The 21,367-nt window shown below is 36.9% G+C and overlaps 1 protein-coding gene across 2 annotated transcripts; it reads left to right on the forward strand.

Annotated features, from left to right (window-relative positions):
- Nucleotides 1–9,063: 9,063 nt before the first annotated feature.
- EMC7 (ER membrane protein complex subunit 7) lies at nucleotides 9,064–21,050 on the forward strand. 2 transcript variants are annotated; one of them, XM_060004942.1, is made up of 5 exons: nucleotides 9,064–9,348; nucleotides 12,887–13,006; nucleotides 16,832–16,970; nucleotides 18,268–18,348; nucleotides 20,563–21,050. In XM_060004942.1, the coding sequence occupies exons 1-5, from the start codon at nucleotides 9,116–9,118 to the stop codon at nucleotides 20,713–20,715; spliced, it is 726 nt and encodes a 241-aa protein (XP_059860925.1). In that variant the 5' UTR covers nucleotides 9,064–9,115; the 3' UTR covers nucleotides 20,716–21,050. The 2 variants fall into 2 exon arrangements, with proteins under 2 accessions (XP_059860925.1, XP_059860926.1); XM_060004943.1 differs by lacking the exon at nucleotides 12,887–13,006.
- Nucleotides 21,051–21,367: the final 317 nt, after the last annotated feature.

The raw sequence follows: 21,367 nt of genomic DNA on the forward strand, positions 1-21,367 counted from the left end.
TGGGATCTTCCCGGACCAGGGCTCGAAGCCGTGTCCTCTGCATTGGCAGGTGGATTCTTAACCACTGCGCCACCAGGGAAGCACCCCTATGGTGTTGTAAGTGTTGAGTTGGAGCTGGAGGGAAATTAGTATCCTGATATATGGACATCATAATTTCTGCTTCTGGAAATTTGCTAATAATTAATAGCTGCATAGGAAGCATTCTGCTTAAAAGAATAAAGCTCAGCATTTATATTATACTTTGTTGTCTAAGAGCTTTACTAGACTACTTATTTAATGCAAATGCTTTCTCCTGAGATAGGTCAGCAGCTCTCAAACTTGAGGTGCATCAGAATCACCTGGGGAGCTTGTAAACGTGAAAATACCCAGGGTCCCATCCCAGACCCACTAAGTCAGAATCTCTGTGGGTAGGGACTAGGCATCTGTTATTTAAAAGGCTTCCCAAGTGATTCTGACACACATAGAAGTTTGAAAATCACTGATGTCTGTGAACAGTGGGAAGATTTTTTTAGGAATGATAATTCTCAAGTTTGTAAATTTACTTAGGGCCTCACAGTAGTTTGGGAATGGCTAAATTATAACTCATGAATTCCAAACCATCATCCTGTCTAAATTCAGATAATAATTGTTAATTGGCAATGTCTATGTTATGACCTATCATAATGTAACTGATTGTCATCTCATTCTTCTTTTTTCCTGTTTTCTTTTTTCCTGATTGTTTATTAGTGATAACAACTAGCACTCTGTTTTGTATGTGTTGAGTCTTTTTCACTTGGTATGTGAAAGATATTTCCTGTAACCACTATTAATAAAATCTCAAGCAGTTTAAAACAACAACTGTTCAGACTCCAAATAAAGAATCACAAAATCCCGAGATTAAAGCCATCGTGTACAGCCATATGTTACTTGAATTCTCCTTTACGGCATCTCCACCAAGTGGCTAAGTGGCTTATTTCTGCTAGATAGCTGGTTCTTCCTGGGAACAGCCTGTTCTGACTTAGGAAAATTTTCCCTATAATGAAGTGAAATTGATTTCTCTAGGGCTTCCTACATTGGTCCTAGTTCTAACCCCCTTATCAGAACTTCTTAGTCAAATCAAATCAGCCAAAACAAAACCTTTGGTCAAGAAAGTCACTCCCTGATTGCTATTTTCTGAAAGTTCACAGGATGCCTCTCTGAGACTGTTTGTTCCATGGTCAGGTCATCATCTGTCAGACTATTTTCTGTAGAGTTGCACTTACAATTATAGGACTCATTACATTCATTGATTCATATTGGTTTTTTAAAAAATAACTTTTAGTAATTCTATATATGGGTATTTATTTATTGAAGTATAGTTGATTTACAATGTTGTGTTAGTTTTATGTGTACAGCAAAGGGATTCAGTTAAATATATACATATACATATATATACACACATATATATACATATAATTTTTCAGATTCTTTTCCCATATAGGTTATTACAAAATAATGGGTATAGTTCTCTGTGCTATACAGTAGGTCCTTGTTGGTTATCTATTTTATATATAGTAGTTTGTATTGGGGGTATTTAAATATAGAGGCCCATATGACAGGAAAAGAAATGTGATCTTACATTTTGTTAAAGCATTCTAAGTGTTCCATTTTATGTTAATGTCATTAGCATGATATATTAGATGTAGTAGCCAGATTTAAAGTTTAACACGTTGTTTACTTTCTCTGTGAGTTGTTCAGAACCTTCTAAAAACCTGGTAGTTGTTAATATGTCTCTTCTAAACGAGAAATATACTGTACATCAAGTTCCTATGATTCATTTGTTCCTTTGAAGCTCAAAAGAAAAAGAACGTTTGTGTCCTCACTGCCCAAGAACTTCTGATTCTAACATTCCTTCTTTGAGATATACGTTTCCTTTTCACCATCCTTTCCCACAGACCAGAACTTGATCTGGAGCCCAAGAGAAAAACAGCGAATGCGTCACTAACCAGTGGTGCAGTTGCCACCAATGTTAACTTTTAATGGTCTGGATTCAATGAGAGTCAAATACAGGTAGAAGCTAAGATAGTAAGTTAGGTCAGTGTTGGGAAGAGACATTTTCCTAGGACTTCCTTGCTGTAGGTACTCTTGGATATAAAGTCCAAATTTTAGGAGATAAGCAAGACAAATGTTAGTTACTAATATGACCATTCAGATGGGCTGGCCAGGGTGAAAGAAACTTTAATACACTAATCACAGATGGAAACAACACTCTATATTAGCATATACTAGCATAGAAAATCTGCAGTTCAATTACAATTTATGGTAAAGGTTAGCTGTGTCCAAGAGACAGTCCCTTCTCCAATATCCTTTTCCTGGGGCCAGAGTGAGAGGCCAGCATTCTCCTCTATCTCCCCTGATGCGTCCAGACTTTTGTCCTTCCATCATGGATCTTCTTTCCTGAAATTATTGTGATCTCTTTTTGTCACTTTTAACCAACCTATTCAAGATATTTTGCCACCACCTTTTTAGCATCTGGTTCTCTCTAGACTCCTACCATCATTGATGACATTTTCAACATTCAAGTTGATTCTTCAGATGTAAAACAAAGTACAAGAAAAACCATTTTGTCCCTTGTATTTATTTTATGAGAGAAGAATATGAACTTATGGACAAGCTCTGACAACCGAAAATTTTACCGTGGGAAACTATACACCTGTTTAGCAAAAAGGGACTGAACGACATTTGAACTATAATAACATGTATCTTATCTTAAAGTCTGAGTTTTGGAAAATCATAGGCAAAAATATATCGATTTGTATCATTAAACTTTCTAGGGTTAATTCCCACACAAACTAACAGATAAAGTGTACTAACAGTAATTTATTATAAGCAAAAAGTAGGATGAGCAACAATTGAAAATTATGACGAACGCACAGCACTGCTAATGTGTTTCAGACAGCATCCCGTCTGAAAATTGCAGGAATTCCAACTATCTGCCTCTGCTCATTAATTGTGGGAGCTCAACAATCTGCCAAGTATTGTATGGCTGCCGGTCTTCCTCATGGAATTCTAATTTAGAATCTATGGTAAACCAAGGCCAACTCATGTATTAGACACAGTAGACACAGTGCCTAGGGCCCAGGATACTCTTAAGAGCCCACAAAGGTCTTAATATCTTTTAAAATAGAAGAAAATAAATAAAACAATAATGATTCCACAATAATGAATCTTCCTGGATTATATCTGTCTTTATACCAATGCAGTCATAAAATAGAATTTAAAATTTTTTTATGGAGGAAGGGGTCTACAAAGGCAAGAGTGCCTAGGGTCCCCTAAAATCATGATAAGGCTCTGTTGTAAAGTCTAATACTCTGCTAACGTTGCTCACGGATCCACATTTTAATGGCTCTTAATAACTCACAAAACATAGCAATTAATGCTATATGAAATTCTACGGAACTGCTTGTCACATGATAAGAATTAAAGAAAGAACTTGTACTTTCGCATCTGAATTGGAAGATTGTCATAGACAACTCATGAACAGAGGGCCATACTTTGATGATCACAGCTCTCCCCCACACCTTCCTACTCAAAGTGTAGTCCATAGGACAGCAACTTAGGCCCTACCCAGGACGTGCTAATCAGAATGTGCATTTTACAAATCCTCAGGTGATATGTATGCATGGGAAAATTGAGAAGCACAGTCAGTTTTAGAAGACTCTGTACCTAGGAAATATTCTGCTTTCTAATAGGGAGGACTTCTCCAAAAGTAATACAATTGAGTTTAAAAAAAAAAAATCCTTAATCAACAGCTCTACCCATCAAAAATGAGTAGTTTAGATTTTACAAGAAGCAGAGAAATCATCCAGAAAATGTGGAAGATGGTCAAAAAAGACAGTAATAAAACTCTTAGAAGAAAACACAAGGGAAAAGCTTCATGACATTGGATTAGGCAACGGTTTCTTAGAGATAACACCAAACGAAAGTAAAAATAATCAAATTGGACCACATCTAAATTAAAATCTTTTGTAATACATCAAAGGACACTATCAACAGAATGAAAAGGGAACTCATGGAATGGGAGAAAATATTTGTAAGTCATATATCTGATAAGGAGTTAATATCCAGTTATATGAAGAACTCCTACAACTCAACAACAAAAGAACAAGTCTCTTGAAAAATGGGCAAGGGATTTGAAAAACTTTTCTCCAGAGAAGATATGCAGATGGCTAACAAGCACTTGAAAAGATATTCAACATCACTAGTTGTCTTAGTCCCGCTATAACAAAGTTGCACAGACTGGGTAGCTTATAAACAACAGAAATTTATTTCTCACAGTTCTGGAGACTGGTTAGTCCAAGATCAAGGCACCAGCATGGTCTTGCTCTGAGGCAGTCCTGCTTCCTGGTTCATAGATTGGCCATCTTCTCACTGAGTCTTCACATGGGGGGAAGGGTTAGAGATCTCTGTGGGGTGTCTGTTGTAAGTACATTAATCCCATTCATGATGGCTCTATCCTCATGGCCAGATCACCTCCCAAAGGCCCCACCTCCTAATACCATCACCTTTGGGAGTTAGGATTTCAACATATGAATTTTGAGGTGACATTAACATACAGACCATAGCACTAGTCAAATCAAAACCACAATGAGATACTGCTTTTCATCTACTAGGATGGCTATTTAAAACAACAACAACAAAACAGAAAATAAGTGTTGTGGAGGATGCAGAGAAACTGGAACTTTTGTGCATTGCTAATGGGAATGTAAAATGATGCAGCTGCTAGGGAAAACAGTATTGTGCTTATTCAAAAAATTAAACGTATAATTACCATATAATCCATCAATCCTACTTCTGGGTATGTACTCAGAAGAAGTGAAAGCAGGGACTTGAATACATATTTGTACACCCATGTTCACGGCACCACTATTCACAATAGCTAAAAGGTGGAAGCAATCCAAAAGCCCATCAACAGTTGGATTAAAAAGAAATGTAGTACATAAATACAATGGAATATTATTCAGTCTTAAAAAGGAAGAAAATTATGACATACTACAATAAGGATGAACCTTGAGGACATTATACGATGTAAAATAAGCCAGTCACAAAAGACATATACTGTATGATTTCACTTACGTGAGCTATCTAGAGTAGTCAAATTCATAGAAACTGAAGGTAAAATGATAGTTCCCGAGGCTTGGGCCTGAGGAAATGGGGAATTATTTGATGGGTATAGAGTTTTCAGTTTTGCATGTTCAAAAAGTTCTGGAGATTGGTTGCACAACAATGTAAATAATACACTTAACACTACTGAACTGTACAATTAAAAATGGTTAAGATGGACTTCTTCGGCAGTGAAGTGGTTAAGAATCCGCCTGCCAATGCAGGGGACATGAGTTCAAGCCCTGGTCCAGGAAGATCCCACATGCCGCGGAGCAACTAAGCCTGTGCGCCACAACTACTGAGCCTGTGCTTTAGAGTCCGTGAGCCACAACTACTGAGCCCACGTGCTACAGCTACTGAAGCCTGCGCACCTAGAGCCCGTGCTCCACAACAAGAGAAGCCACTGCAATGAGAAGCCCGCACACTGCATCGAAGACCAAATGTGGCCAAAAATAAGTAAATATATTTTTAAAAAATGGTTAAGATGGTAACTTTTATATTATTGTATTTTACCACAATTATTTTTTAAAAAGGCAGTTAGACTCAAATCAAGGCATGAAGACTATCCAACTTTCAGGCTTATTATGCACAGATGTAAATAGAAGGCTACTGCTTTGTAAGGGCTGGCACGTGAGGCAGGCAACACAGAGGAGGCACCAGGTAGACTTGGGGATGACTTGTTTGAGCCTAGAGTTCAACTACCGTTACTTCTCAGGTACTGTGACTGGTCTTGGAGCCAATCCCTTAGCCTTGGTTCCTGTGGTGCATTGAACATTCCTACACTGCAGCCACAAGCCAGTGGGAAGTGGGTCTACCAGGCCTGAAGAACCCAAAAGCACAGAGGGCAGTAAGTGTTACATAACACCTTTATTCTAACACTTTGGCTTCTTTTTCACTATTGTTCAAATACACTAACTAGCAGTATGTATATTTTAGCATTGACAAAACACTTTTGCTAGAACATCATGGGATGTTTAAATTTTTGCCTCTTTGCCTTTGCTTAATATTAAAGATGATTGTTTTCTCCTCATGTTTATAAATTGTTTAGCGTATCTTCACACTTCCCTACTTTATTTTACTTATTTTTTCACAGAATTTGGTAGAAGGGATGAGAATTTAGGGTAAAACAAGAAAAGTGAAATCTTTCCATTGTAATTTATTTTTGTAGGACATTAAGGCAAGTTAGATGCCTCTTGAACTCCATCTAAGTCCATTTCAGAAGGCTTCCATAGGGAATTTGAGAAAGCCAAACCTCGGGTCCTAGTGGATGATAGGCATTTTTAAATTGGCTCCAGTTTACTTGAGTGAAAAAGATTAGCTTATCTACTTGAAGTAAATGAGGTTTGAAAACTCAAAGGGCAAAAATCACTTAAAGTAAGTAGCAGGGTATTTGGGGATTACCACAGCTAAAGTTTCCCAAGCATTCAGGTAGTATTACTCTATTTTTAAAAATAAACCCACTGACTTAAATATAAGCAAAGCAGCTAAGGGTATGATCCCCATTACTTTGTCATCACACCTTATAACCTACTATGACAGCCAAAGTGTGAAGAATAGTTTGAAAAGCACCGTGACACTGAGAGATGCTGACAAGCAGAATACTGAGATGGGGAAAAAAGATAAAAATCATCACCAAAGATGCCACTTTAAGTGATCATCAAAACTCTAGATAAGAATGGCAACTGTTTTTTGGCTGATTCAAATTTTAAGAGTTCAAAGTAAATACTATTATATATAGTTTAGCAATTTTAGCTTCTTTTATTTTTAAAAATAGCTTTATATTTTAATAATTTATATATTTATAATATATTTATGATTATAAAAATATTTCAAAAAATCAGACACATAACTCTTTGAAAAAGAAAAGAAAGATTACCTGTAAAACCCAGAGTCAACCTCAGTTGGTATAATCCAACATTTATAAAAATTCCTTGTGTGGTTTTTTTGAGTGTTGTCTCTGTCCCTATCCTTGCTCACCCCCTTGCGGCCATGATATGAAGAAGCCAAGAACCAGGGAGCAAAAAAGGAAGAGAAAGCAAAAATCCTGAATGATAAACTGATCACCTCTCACTTTAACAATATTTTCCATAATTAAGATAACTAGGTCTGCCTGAAATCCACATGGGTCAGGACCTTTGAGGAAATAGATGGAAGACTTAAATGGTGATTGTAAATTATTCCTTCATTAAACTTTCTTGGAAGTATGGGCATTGGTAAGGGAAACTGAAAGGGATGTCCTACTCATACTTCCTATTGGCTGAACCCAACTGGAAGCACTCAGAGGGCAAAGGAACCAAGCTTTTGCAGTCCTTCAAGGTCCAGCCTTCCAGGGCACAAGGCAGAGTGAGGGGTAGAAAGTGGATTTGACTGGGCAAACAGAGCAAGTCCAGTACAAAATCTTTCTAAAATATTTCATTATAATTATAGTTTCTTTCATAAGGCACGAGTCCAAGGGCTACTTTATGGAATAACTCTTGTATAATTTGGAGCTGAATATCTATGCAATTCCTGTGGTTTACCTGGAAAACACGAGAGATAACAGAATTTCACACCACCTGAAAACATTACTTAGGCTTCTCTCCTCCATCTAACGCCTCTGCGGAGGTATAAGCCTGGCAATTGAGGGGTCAAATCAGTGGATACTTTTGTATTAGAATGACTATAAGGTAGGGGCAGAAAGAGAAAGGCAGAAATGGGGATACAGAGGGTTCAGTTCCTGTGTGCTGCTGGTCCTCTCCCACCATTTGCCCCACAGAAAAAGTAAACTTCCCAGCTTCTACCTGGAGTATTAAGACCAACACTGATGACCTGTTAGTCAAACTGAACGTGTGCCTTAGACACCAGCAAAGCAGTGTCACCAAAAATATGTGAAAGAAAATAAGAAAAATTTGGGATGAAGCTATTTCTATTTCTGTAAATTTGTATCATTTTAGAAAAGTGAAATTTAACTTTATAATTTAGCATAGTTTTGACGGTTGGTGTTGATGGGGAGGGTTGTAGCACATGATCTTTTTTAGAGCATCCCTCCTCCTTCCAAAGATTAAATGTGAAGAAGTGGCCATCTTCAGAAGACTCGGGGAAAGTACCCCTAAAGCAGCAGAGGCCGACGCTCAGAAGAGAGTATGGGGTGGTCCCCGAGGGCTGCGTCACTACCCCACGCCAGGGGTTCAGAGTCCTCGGCTCTTTTATCTTTTTTCAATTTTTGGTTACTCCTCTCTGGGAAGCTAACTCTAAGAGTGGCAATGTCTAAGGCCACCAGAAACCCTGGTCAAGCCACTTTCCTTTCTATCATCAAGAAATTTAAGGATTGGAGCAGATGTTCTCTGAAATCTTGGCTTAGCCCTCTTGATCAACATTGGCAGGTTCCCCCCACTCATCTGTTATCACGGTAAAGCATTCAAAACTGGACGAATGGTGGATTATAGATAAATAAATGCAGATAAATGTCCTCCAACTCCTTCCCTTTTCACCAGACGCAGCCCTTAGTAAACAGTTTACGTATTTTTCCAGCTATTTTTCTATGCAGAAGTGGTATCTCCTTCAAACACTCAAGCGGGAGGCTTTTCATCTTATACGTCTTGGGGAATCTAGAAGCTTTTTAAACGCTCTCTTCCGGACTTGTTTCTACCTAAGTCGGCGCCTCGTTTGCAAACGCTACTTAAGATCCTCGTTCCTCTCGGTTTTAATCATCTTTCACTCGCGTGAGGTCCTCAGCCCCCGGCGGCCACAGCAACACACACTTCACTTTCTCCTTGTGGGCGGCCCCCTTAAGCGGCACTCTTCACACCGCACTCCAACCCGGACCGCGCGGAGGTATCCGCAACTCTTCCGCCACGCAAGTGGATTAGCTAAGACTCCTGCGCTCGGGTTTGAGCCCACAGCTGGTGCCCGAACCCGGCGCGCAGGGATGACGACATCAGCCTGCGGAGACGGCGACGGCGAGAGACGGGGAGGGCTTCCGGGGCTCCCGGCCTAACCGCCGAGAGCTGCAGTCATGGCGGCCGCAGTGTGGGGCTTCTTTTCCTTCCTTCTGCTGATGCTCTCAGGGGATGCCCAGAGCTCGGAGGTGTCTGGGGCTACCTCCGAGGGCTCAGGAGGGAGTGGGGTCAGTATCGGAGATCGCTTCAAGATTGAGGGGCGTGCGGTTGTTCCTGGTGTGAAGCCCCAGGACTGGATCTCGGCGGCCCGAGTGCTGGTAGACGGAGAGGAGCACGTCGGCTTTCTTAAGTGAGCATCCTGAGGGCAGCGCGAAAGTGGTTGGGTTGGGAGCCGGGAGGGAATTCCCCATAGTGGAGCTGAGTGTCAAGACCTGACGACGTTGCTGTCCGAGGGTGACCCTTGCGAGGCAGTCGACGCTTTCCCCTTCCCGGTCCCGTACCTTAGAAATGAGGATGGCTGGCGCTCGTCCCAGGGCCGGAGCAGTGGAGTCGCTTATCTTCAACTCCATTTTGGCCCTGAATGGGGATGACCACTCCTGGGCCCTGGGCACAGATGGACCCCTTATTTGTCTTTTGCTGAATTCTTTCTTTTGCATCTCATCTGGTTTCCCTGGAATCTGGACCCTTTTTGCATCCATTTCAGTCTTTTGGTAGCTTCGTGTTGTGTAGAAAGATACTAAGCAAGTGGGAATTCTCAAAGCCCACAGGGCTTTTAGTGATGACACAGACTGGGAGGCTAATGTTGCTGCTTCTAAAATTAATGGGCCCTGAAGTCCCTAATCAAAGCACCTTTTTTGCCTGGAGGTGAGATTGTTCTTCTTTTTTACGCTTGAATTCATCGAGGGATTTGCGACATCACTATTGTCATTTATGTGAGACTCTACAGGGCTTGCTTACTCCCTTCTGTCCTTTCTAGCTGTTAGTAGAAATAGGATTTGAGCCTATATTAAAAGACGTGGTAGATTTATTAGCAGTCCAGTTCTGCAGCAGCCTGCTTTTCAGATGTCTAGGCACAAGTATAATGTTTTAAATCTTTCAATTGCTGCTTGGAAAGTGAAACTTTGAACTGAAAATTCATTTGGTAAAGGAAGCGTTTCTCTGGTAGGTTTGTATACCAAAAAGTGGTATCTGAAAACCAGACAATTTAAGTGTGGACATTTAATTCTAAATCTGTTTTGGAAATATTCAGAGTATCCAGGTGCCTTTGAATGAAATTTCAAGCTCAGATTAATAGTGACAAGCTTACAATCATTTTTAAAGTGCTGTATATTCTTACAAATATGGCATTAGGGCATTCTTTAAGTTTTACCCTAATATAAATGAACTTTTAATAATAAAACTCATTAAGCTTTAGAAAATTAGCCATAATTAACCATTTGACCTCTTGTTTTTCTTCTGCAGTATACAGTTTTTTAAAATAAACATTATTTTTATTTGAAAATAATATATATGTGATGTGTCTATTGAAGAAAATGTAAACAAAGTAGAGATAACAAGCCTTAGCATTTTATTGTATCTCTTTGGAATCACATGACCTACGTTTTTAATAGTAATATACAATATACAGTGCTTTGTAACATGCTTTTTTTCATTTAATATTTTGTGAGCAGCTTCTGATACCATTTCATGTTCTTTCATTTGTATGTAGAAAGGTTAATTGAGAATTAATATGAAGAGCTTATGGTGGCAACCTTTTTGGAAGAGGGATAGGTAATTTGTCTTGTACCTGTTATGCATAAGTAACATGCAATTTTGACTATGTTTATGCTTATTGGAGGTGGCTTGGGACTTGGCTAAATGGACATCAGGGGAGTTTCAACTGAGGACTCCCATGCCACTTCTTGCTCTCATCACTGTGTATGTAAACCATAATTTATTTATCTAGTCCTCTGTTTGGGGGCACTTAGGTAGTTTTCAGTTTTTTGAAATTATGTGCTATGCATTATGTACTATACGTAAGATTACATACTATAATTTTTTGAACTTTTTCTTATGGAAAATTACAGACATACACTAAAATAAACAGAATAGCTTAGGAACCCATCACAATTTACTGTTTGATTTTATATCTCCTCTGCACCTCATTAATTTCTTTCTGGAATATTTAAATATGATGATCTTAAACATAATATAATTTCACTTATAAAAACACTACTATGTATCTCTGAAAGATAAGGACTTAAAAAAAACCCCACAGTACCGTTATGGATTTGACAAAAGAAATGATAATGCCATGATATCATCTAATACCCAGTCCATTTTTATGTTTTCCCACTTATCTCAGAAATAGTTTTATGTGATTGTTCTTTCAAATCAGGGTCCAACAAGGTCATTGTATTGTAGAGTACATTTTAAAAGCCAAGTTTTAAAATTTCATTATACAATGTCTGTGTTATCTTTTAAAGCAAAATATTTACCTTAGGAGGAAAAATATATTTGCTTTTTCTTTACGCCATTAGTTCTGGTATTATTTGTGTTGTGCTGGAATTAATTCTCTTTTTTCTGGACCTAGGAAAATGTTTTGAAATTCATTAAGTTAGGATCCCATCAAGAAACTGAATAATTCAAGGAAAGTTTAATGAAAGGATTAACCAGGGTAGTCATGGTGTAGGGAAACAACCAGATTATGCAGTACTCCAGAGTTTACAACCTCAAGGCTATTGTCACCTCTAAGCCTGAAGGGAGGCGGGGAAGTAAAGGTTACTGGAACCTAGAAAAGAGGAAAGAACTGCCTTAAAAGGAGCTGTGTCCCTTGACAAAGCCAGTTAGGGGCCTCTCACGGGAGAGAGCTGGGGGAGAAAAGTATACTAAGCTCATTTTCTTCCCTTCCTGCTGTGGGGAGAGACGGGTGGAGAATGATCTGAAGGGCAAATAGAAGACATCCAGCTCAGGAAGAAGTTAACTTGATGTTTGCACTTTGATTCTGTTTCAGCTCAGTGTGTACTTTGAAGTAGTAAGGAACTTTTTCCTCTTACTTTTTAGTAAACATTGTGGATGTGACAGAATCAGCTATTCCTTTAACTGTGAAAGAGCCTAATGATTTAAGGAGCATTATTTTAACATTATTGTGAGACTGGCAATTCTCTGATAAAGTCAATCCCTTTAGAACCATTTGTTCTGAATCAGAAACATCTTTTTCCTCGGAATGGCAGTTTCTCATTAGCAAAACAAATTAATTTTGGTCTGTGAACATGAAATTATCAGTTCTTGATGGGGTGGTTTTCTAAGTCTAGAAGTTTAGAAGAAAGCAGTAAGGAAATGGTGGATGGTTTTAACTACATAAACATTTTAAATTTCTACATACCCAAAAAGAAGTAACCAAGGTAGATGGGAACTATTTGTAACAAGTGGAACAAACAGTACTTAATTACCTTTTCCATAAAAAAGAAAAAAAGGAAAGAAAACAAAATGCAAATTAAACCTAGGAAAAAAGGTCATTTTTAATTAAGAAATTGTTGGAGGGGATCTGCAAAATTGGACCCCTAAACTTGTAGGAATGACATATATTATTCATTCCCTTGAATAAAGACATGGCTTTAGAATTGGACCTGTGCTCCTGTCACCTGTCATCTCTATTTCACAGAAGGAATAGAAGTACTTTCTATGTCTCTGTGGAATGGTCTGGGGCGTTTTCAGAACTCGTGCAGTGTTAATTATGGAAGCTGAAATGTGGGACAACTCTTGCCAGTTTGGGTTTTTTTTTTGCTAATTACTCTGACTGTCATTTTGGGAGGTGTTGGTTTGGGAGTTAACAGATGGTTTAAAACATAAGAAAAGAATAAGCTATTGATCAGAAGTGACTAAATATGATAATTTCATTGTTCCAGGACAGATGGGAGTTTTGTGGTTCATGATATACCTTCTGGATCTTATGTAGTGGAAGTTATTTCTCCAGCTTACAGGTTTGATCCTGTCCGAGTAGATATCACTTCAAAAGGCAAAATGAGGTGAGGACAACTGATTTAATTGTTACCAAAGGCTAGGCTACTGAATACCTCATTATATATATTCCTTTTAGAATTTATAGTTAAGGTTGGAAAGTTTCCTATTTAAACTACAGGTATTCCTTAAAATATTTAAAACATCCTTATATTGTTCTAATCTGAGCATTGATAATATTGTACAGTTGAACTTTCTCCTGCTCTGGCTTAATATTTATTTTAAAGCTCCTAATATGATTATATAGAGAAGAGGTAAGGTTACTTACTATAGGAGCAAAAGCACTGTGAAAGTTTTAATTGAAATGTGATTATTAAAGTTGGAAATAATTTAAATTTTCTAAGTTGAAAATACTCATCATTGGGATATTTTGATGATACCTCTTAGTATATTTGATAGTATGTTGATCTAGAAATTTCTATAGTTTTTCCTGTCTGGAACATTTAGTGTGCAATGGAAATTTAGTATTTCTTTGGAAAAAGGTAGATTACATCATGGAGTTTACTTCAAAGTGAGGATCATAATAAAAAAAAGAGAAGTACAGTATTAGAGGCTGGAAGACTAGGGAAAAGTTTCAGAAGTTCTAAGTAGATGAACACATGCTTTGAAGTCGAGGTGAAAAGAATTTTGGACTAATTCAGGCTCTGATCCTGTAATACCACAAACCCATTTGAAGTTAGAATCAGTTGTATAGATTTCCACAGTGTTCAGATTCAGCCTTATGCTCTTATAACCCCAATTTATTTATTTGTTATTAGTCTCATGCCAATAGTGCTCTCTTTAGTCTAATCTGACCAGGAAGTATAGGAAGCAGTTTTCTTGCTTGCTTTATTGAGGTGTAATTGACAAATACCAAACAATTTTAAATGGTAATGTCTCTTCTTTGTTTGAGCTATCACAGAATTACTTCATGTTGCAGTAATAACGAAGAGGTCATGCAAAGGCAAAAATAATTTGGGGGTTAGAGGAGCTGTATTTTACTACTGACCTTTTTGTTATGTGCCTAGCATATTTAGGTTGATTTGTAGAGACCCCAAATAGAGCTGACATAAGAGAGATGTTCGGTTAGTACTGTAATATTTATATTTGAGTTAGTGTTTACTCCTAAAATGCTTTCCCTCTTCCTTTGTTTTTTTTTGGTCATTGAAAGTTTTTAAAGCGTAATGTGTAAATATGCTATAATTAAAATAGTGAGTCATATATTGAGCTGCGTCATCCTTTAATATCAGCTGCATATTAGTCCAGTGAAGTCAGCTCCTGTTGACAGTTTCCTTTTTCGTCTTTTAGGATGTGTAGTGAACAGAGATGGTTATTCTGTGGTAATTTAAATTCTTGATATTATTACGAAACCAATACTGTGATGCTACTAAAAACACGTTCTTTAGAAACAAACTACTTTCCCCTCTATTTTTGAAATTAAATTGTCTTAGAATATTCTACTTTGTCCAAATGCTAATATTTCTTGCTATTGGCTATTGAGAGCAAGGTGGAGCATGAATTAACGGTAATACCTTGCAAATATGTTTATAAATATTTTTGATGTAATAAATGGATTGTTTCAAAGTAACTGAACCACATTAGCTATTGACTTTCTCATGTCTTTTTAGAGGCATAAAAGTTTTTTAAAATATATGTATAAAACTCTAGTATGTTAAAATCTAAACTGTAAAGGACTTATCATGACTTTTTATGTATTTTAGAATTGCAAGCTTGGAGATGGGGGTGGTTTGTAGATTTACCATATGAACTTTATATAGGTTTAAAAGTTTTTTAAAAATACTGAAAATACTGGGAGTTCCTTGGGGTACAGTGGTTAGGACTCTGCACTTTCATTGCGGTGGGCCCGGGTTCAATCCCTGGTTGGGGAGCTAAGATCCCACAAGCCGCGTGGCCTGGCTCAAAAAAACAAAACAAACAAAACTGAATACTGGAGAGAATGAAAGTTGTTAAAGGGGGATACTTGTCGATTAAAAACTATAATTTATTTTTATTTATTCTTTTTACTTTGAATTTTGAATAAAGTAGTCTAAGCAATTAGAAATATTTTTCTAAATATAAAGTTTTATTTGCTTTTTCACTTTGGGTAAAGAGTACTTCCTGCTTTAGTATTTAAGGACTGGTTGCAGCAGTTGGATTCATGTTCTCAGATCCATCCCTGATGATTGGATGCCTGAAACATAGGTAAAAAAAACAAGGCCCTTATCATTTTAATAATTGGGGAGGACAGAGTAGAGAACAAAGAGGGATCCATATAAGATACTAATATTCTTGACCAATATTTTGTATTCTTGACCAATATTTTGCAGAAGTTAGTTTCAAATATATGTGAGACTTACATTTCTGACATTTTGTCAGAATGAAAAATTTTAGAAATGCTGGGTAAAGCATGATAAACATTTCCTTTTAAATGTATAGCTCCCAAAAAAGTAAGGGAAATCCTCAGAGGATAAACTGTAAACTACTTTCCTACCTGGGGGTTTTGTTATTCTCTCACCAAAAGCCTTAGATTTTATTAGCAGTGTGTAGGTGGGAGGCAAGCCTGTGCATGCTTGGAGTCAGAATTAGATCTAAGACTTGGTTTCCCCTTTGACCCTTGGCCTGAAATCCAAAAGATCAGATTCCCTGGCTTTTGGAGGGAAAAATCTATCCTGAAAATTGATAGTCACACCCTCATTGAAATTTGGATATGAATTTGTTCTTGCATGATCCAGAAACTTCCAATCTGAACAATTAATAAGATGGCCCCTGGTCATAATCCCCCACTCCTGGCAGAGACAAATGCACAACTCTCTGTCCCAGTCCCATGCAAAAATAAAGTCTACTTAACTTATAAAATACCCAAGAAAACAATGTACGTGGAGTCAGCAGATGAATCAGACCTCTGAGAACTCTAGTTAGTAGGCTTATTGGATATAGACTATAAAATTGTTTAAAATATATTTAAAATGCTTTAAACAAATAAAAGAAATGCTTTTACCATAATATCGAAATAAGCCATAGATATTTGAAAAAAGAATAAAATTGAACTTTTACACTCAGTATATGCTTTGGAATACAAAACTCAGTGGATGTGCTAAGCAACTGAACAGAGGTTTGATGAGCTGGAAGACAGATCAGAAAAATTACCCAGAAAGCAATACAGATAAAGGAAAGGACACTGTGAAAGTGAGAGTTTAACAAGATGTGGAGTAAAGAATGAAAAGGTCTAACATGTGTCTAATAGAAGTTCCAGAAGGAAATGATAGAAAAAATAGGGGAGGCAATTTTCAAAAAGTAAACTGGAATATGTCTGAACATGGCTGATTAAAATTACTGGCATGTCTGGTAAAAATGTAATGTTACCTATGGCACTGTTGCAGGACTTTCTTAAATCATTAAGTTTTTCTTGCAAAATACCCTTTAAAATTAGGTGTACTCAACAATGCATGTTTCAGACAATCAAAAAAATTCCAGCATTTTTGTATATTTATAACAAAATAAATTTATTATTAATCAAAGAGCTTTAGAGCTAGAAGAATTCCAGGAGAACTTCTGATATAACCAGAAAAGTTAAGAACTTAAGACCACAAGCCTAGGTAATAACAGAGCTATAGCTAGAAACTAGGTCTCTTGATTCCAAATCTAGTGTTCTCCCTCTACATTTTGCTAAGTATTTTAGACATACAGATAAAGCTACTTTGATCAGATTTTCAAGATCAAAAGTTTAGATGCCAAAGCATTTTGGAAAAAGCTAAAGGTAATTATAAGGCATTGCTAATATATTATAAGCATTTCTTTTAACTAGTAATGCTTTTAGTAGGATTACTGATGCTTTTTTCATGTTGCTTTATCAGAGCGAGATATGTGAATTACATCAAAACATCAGAAGTGGTCAGACTGCCCTATCCTCTCCAAATGAAATCTTCAGGCCCACCTTCTTACTTTATTAAAAGGGAATCTTGGGGCTGGACAGACTTTCTGATGAACCCAATGGTATGTATCAGGCTACAATAAAGTATCTTTACTAATCTGTAATTTGCTTCCAGGCAGTTGAAAAATTCTAACCCCTGTGAAAGGAAAGCTAGAGTCAGATTGTTGGATCAAAGGATTACTGTGAACAATTCATGAATTTCATGAAAATAGTAGCTTTGGGAATACATAATAAAAGATAGTGAGAATGACACAGTAGATTTGACATTGAAATGTGCAGCAGAAATTAGATAAGTACTTACTTTTAAAATTAAAATAGAGTAAGAGTATGTGGTAAGTCACACATGGAGCTAGCTATCTCATCCTTCATACTACCTGAATGTTAGTCCATTGATGAATGTGCCATCAGTTAATAAATTTCCCCTCTTGATGGCACAAGTAAGGTTTTTACAAAGGCTTTTTTTTTTGATGTGTTATGAACAGAGAAGTTATTCTGTAGTAATTTAAGTACTTGGTATTTTCATGAAACGATTTTATGGTGTCCACTAATATAAAATACTAATAGCATATTTAGAAACAGCTTGACTTTTTTTTCTTTGCTGTTTTTGAAAGTTGAATTATTACCTTAGAATTATCTAAATGTTGATCATATTTCTTGCAGATAGCTATTTAGAACACAAATAGGGACGTTTCAGGCTGTACCTCCTTTGAGAGGAATAAATTAGTACCTGGAATCTGCAGTTAGGCATAAAGAGGCAGGAGGGTAGAGTGGATGGGTGAAGTTAGCAATGAGACTCCAAAGCTAATTGAGAAATATCTTCCATGTTCTCATTTCTGAAATTCCATGGGAACATGCAGTGGTAGAAGCTCCTAGGTCATTTTTTAAAACTTGTCTGCTATAGTAGTTGCCTAGTGGTATATTGTACATTAGAGGGGGGATGTGGTGTTTTCTCCAAGAACCACAAGTCATCTGGAAAGACTTGTGGATCCAACCTGATGGTGAGCCATCAGGATCACCAATCTCAATGCCAGACTGCAGACTGAAGAAAGTGAATGAATAGTTCAGTTTGCAAACTATTTGTGTTAGATAAAACTCTAAACTCTGCAAAATGATAGGTAGCACAGACGTGAAGCAAGGTGTCTATATAAAGTCCACACACTTATAGGTAAGACTCTTATATTACAACAGTCAGATACTGAGGAGCACCTTGCTGTCACCAGGGCTCGTTCAGTAGAATTGAAGTGGTGGCTGCTAGTTTTATTCTGTTTACAATATTTAATTCCATCATTGGTTGTTAAGTGCAGATTTTGTTCTGCAGTTAAGTAGGAAAAACATTTTCTGAATTTTTTTCTTTCACAGGTTATGATGATGGTTCTTCCATTATTGATATTTGTGCTTCTGCCCAAAGTGGTCAACACAAGTGATCCTGACATGAGGCGGGTAAGATGACTGAACTATGTTCTGATGCCTGGTCTGTCCGTTGTGGCTGAATGGCTTGGGTTTGTTCAGCCTTATCCTAATTACCAAGCCAAATTCATCTACAGGTTGTGTTGATACAGTATTATGTTCCTGGCATTTAATTAATTGTTTCCACTGGACCAGATAAATTCAGTTGGTTCTGCCTGATAAAAGCCTGGGTCTTTTCATATAGTTAAAACATTCTGCTTAGTACTTGCCTCTTTGCACCTCGCTTGTTTAATAGTTGAAAAGCATAATAATTCTGGTATACCTAATCCAAATATTTCACAAAATGGTAGCTTCTTATAATCTATCTTTACTTTACAAAACTCTTCAAAGTACACATTTAGTTTATGTGTTCAGACACACAGAAGAAATTCGGATAGACCAAGGGAGAAAAATAGAATAGTGGTTTTCAAACTCTCTACCACAAGATCATACTGTTTGGCAAAGGGGAGAGGAGTTGCCAAGTAAGATGCTTCAAATTTTTAGTGCCACCACTTTGTCTCTTTTAAATATTTGCTTCCGTATAAAATCTTCAGAATTAAAAGAAAAAAAATTATCTATTCTTCCACCCAAAAACCATCAACAGATATCTCCTGAATTCCAGGTTTTTCTGTTGTATTTAATATATATGTATTTACACTTTATTCATCACTGAATAAACATTTATTAATCAATTTTTAGGTTCTGGATACAGGGGACACAAAAATGGACTATATGTCATCCCTGTTGTCAACAAGCTCATAGTCCAGTTAAATGTAGGAAGTAGAATGGATTTATAAAGCACTCTTCTTGCCATCAGAGGATTGTGTTTGTGTGTATGTGCGCATGTGTGGGTTTAAATGGAAAAATAAAATATACATAAATAAAAAATGTTTGCTGAGGTACTAGGTGATTAAGTTCTGTAGAAGGTAAGACACTTATCCCAAGCTGGAATGGCAGAAAAAGCTTCATGAAAAAAGAAAACTTTATGATGTTTCAAAATGTATTGTTGCTAAATTTTGGCATCTTTGCCTCAGTGTTGGTCAGAAAGTGTACATCCTATATCCTTGTATCTGTTAAGGCAGTTAACTCTCTGTGGTATCAATAGAAGGAAACATTAGAAGTCACATTGGATTAAAAATTCATTTCTTGCAAAATGCTTTGCATATATAGTAAGCAGTGTAAAAAGTTGTTCATTCAAGAGCTTCAGAATTGAACAGTTTCAAAAATAGAGTTGATGATATATTTTTGTGGGGATTCAAGACCTGTTATATTTAAAATAAACATTTAATTCTTGATTACTAGGGCATGTTAACATAATGTTTCTTTCCTGGCCATATTTGTAAAGGTGATTTCTCCCTGAAAACTCATGTATATATTCTACATTTGGGGAGAAAGCCCAAGCTAATAATTGAACAAAAAATTCAATTTTAAATAATAGATAATAGAGTATTTGCTATTTTTTTCATGTCCGAACTAATACAATTTTAAGTTCACTTTTGGAATGTCACATATAATTCAAATGAAGCAGACATTACATTAATATTGTCAAAAATGGAACAGTACTTTATAGATTGTTGGCTCAGTAAGGGGGAGGACAAGAACCTCAAAATAAAAGTGCCATGTCCTTAGGTCCTGCCAGTGACTGTTTGTAACATTTTAACATTGATGTTGCTTGCTTTAGATGCTGTAACTGAGGTCACCCAAGTCATACAGTATTCATAGATTTACTACTAAGGCCCTTAAGAATCAAGTCTTGGAAATGCTACAGTTACCTTCCAGACTTTTCTGATACCTTGATACATGGTTAAAGATTGATGTTCTGGTTATATGCATCTAGAAAAAGCATGAGTTTAAGAAAACACTTGTTAAAACAATAAGAAAGCATTCTGATCAGAAAACAAAATAAGGTGGCAGGAATATGATCACATATGTCCATTATCCGAGAAAATGCTCTTTATATATATATATTCGGCTATATAAGCCGAATCAAACCCCAGGCAACACTTATCGGACATTTACTAAGGGTTGAAATGCTTAGTGATATAAAGGAGGCATGAAACATGGTTTCTGAAATGCTGTTGGGTATGACATTACATCATTGCTCAGAACCAGTACCTTTTACCTGTTCTATTTCTCTCCTCCTTCCTTAAGGGAAGTGTTGTTAAATGACGTGTGCCTTTCATATCATTGTGCTTTGTCTTCCCACAGGAGATGGAGCAGTCAATGAATATGCTGAATTCCAATCATGAATTGCCTGATGTTTCTGAGTTCATGACAAGACTCTTCTCTTCAAAATCATCTGGCAAATCTAGCAGTGGCAGCAGTAAAACAGGCAAAAGTGGGGCTGGCAAAAGGAGGTAGTCAGGCAAGCCAGAGATGGCATTTGCACAAGCATGGCAACACTGGGTGACATCCAAGTCTTGAGGGAGAACCGTGTGAAGCAACTACTGTAAACTTGAGTCATCCTTAAAGTTGATCTCGTATAACTGTTGTATGTGATAACTCTTCAGCACATGTTTTGTATTTGGTACACAAGAAAACCCAGCTTTCATCCTTTGTCTGTATGAGGTCAATATTGATGTCACTGAATTAATTACAGTGTCCTATAGAAAATGACATTAATAAATTATATGAAGTACTATACATTATGTATATTAAAATAAGTCTTAATCCAGAGATAAAATTATCTTGTCATTTTTTTTCCACTTAATGTTTCCTTTATTTCTGACAGTTTTCTTCTATCTTTCATTATCGGAGGCTTGAAATTGATTTTTTTCCTGTTTAAAAAGAAGTGGTTGATATTTTTAGAGCAGCATGCACTGTGGGTTTTTGTGTAACTAGACCTTTCAAAATTCTTAGTCCTGCCCTGCCATTTAAGATTCCCTGATATTTGAAGTAGAACCACATGTTCCTGATGTAGTTTTAATTTTTATTATTACAGTTAGTTTCAGAGTGTGGGTATATGAATTAGGATAGGTGTTAACCAATTTTTAAATTCTGGTTACCATCTCTG

The sequence above is a fragment of the Delphinus delphis genome, chromosome 2, assembly GCF_949987515.2.
Source record: "Delphinus delphis chromosome 2, mDelDel1.2, whole genome shotgun sequence".
Taxonomy (NCBI): Eukaryota; Metazoa; Chordata; class Mammalia; order Artiodactyla; family Delphinidae; genus Delphinus; species Delphinus delphis.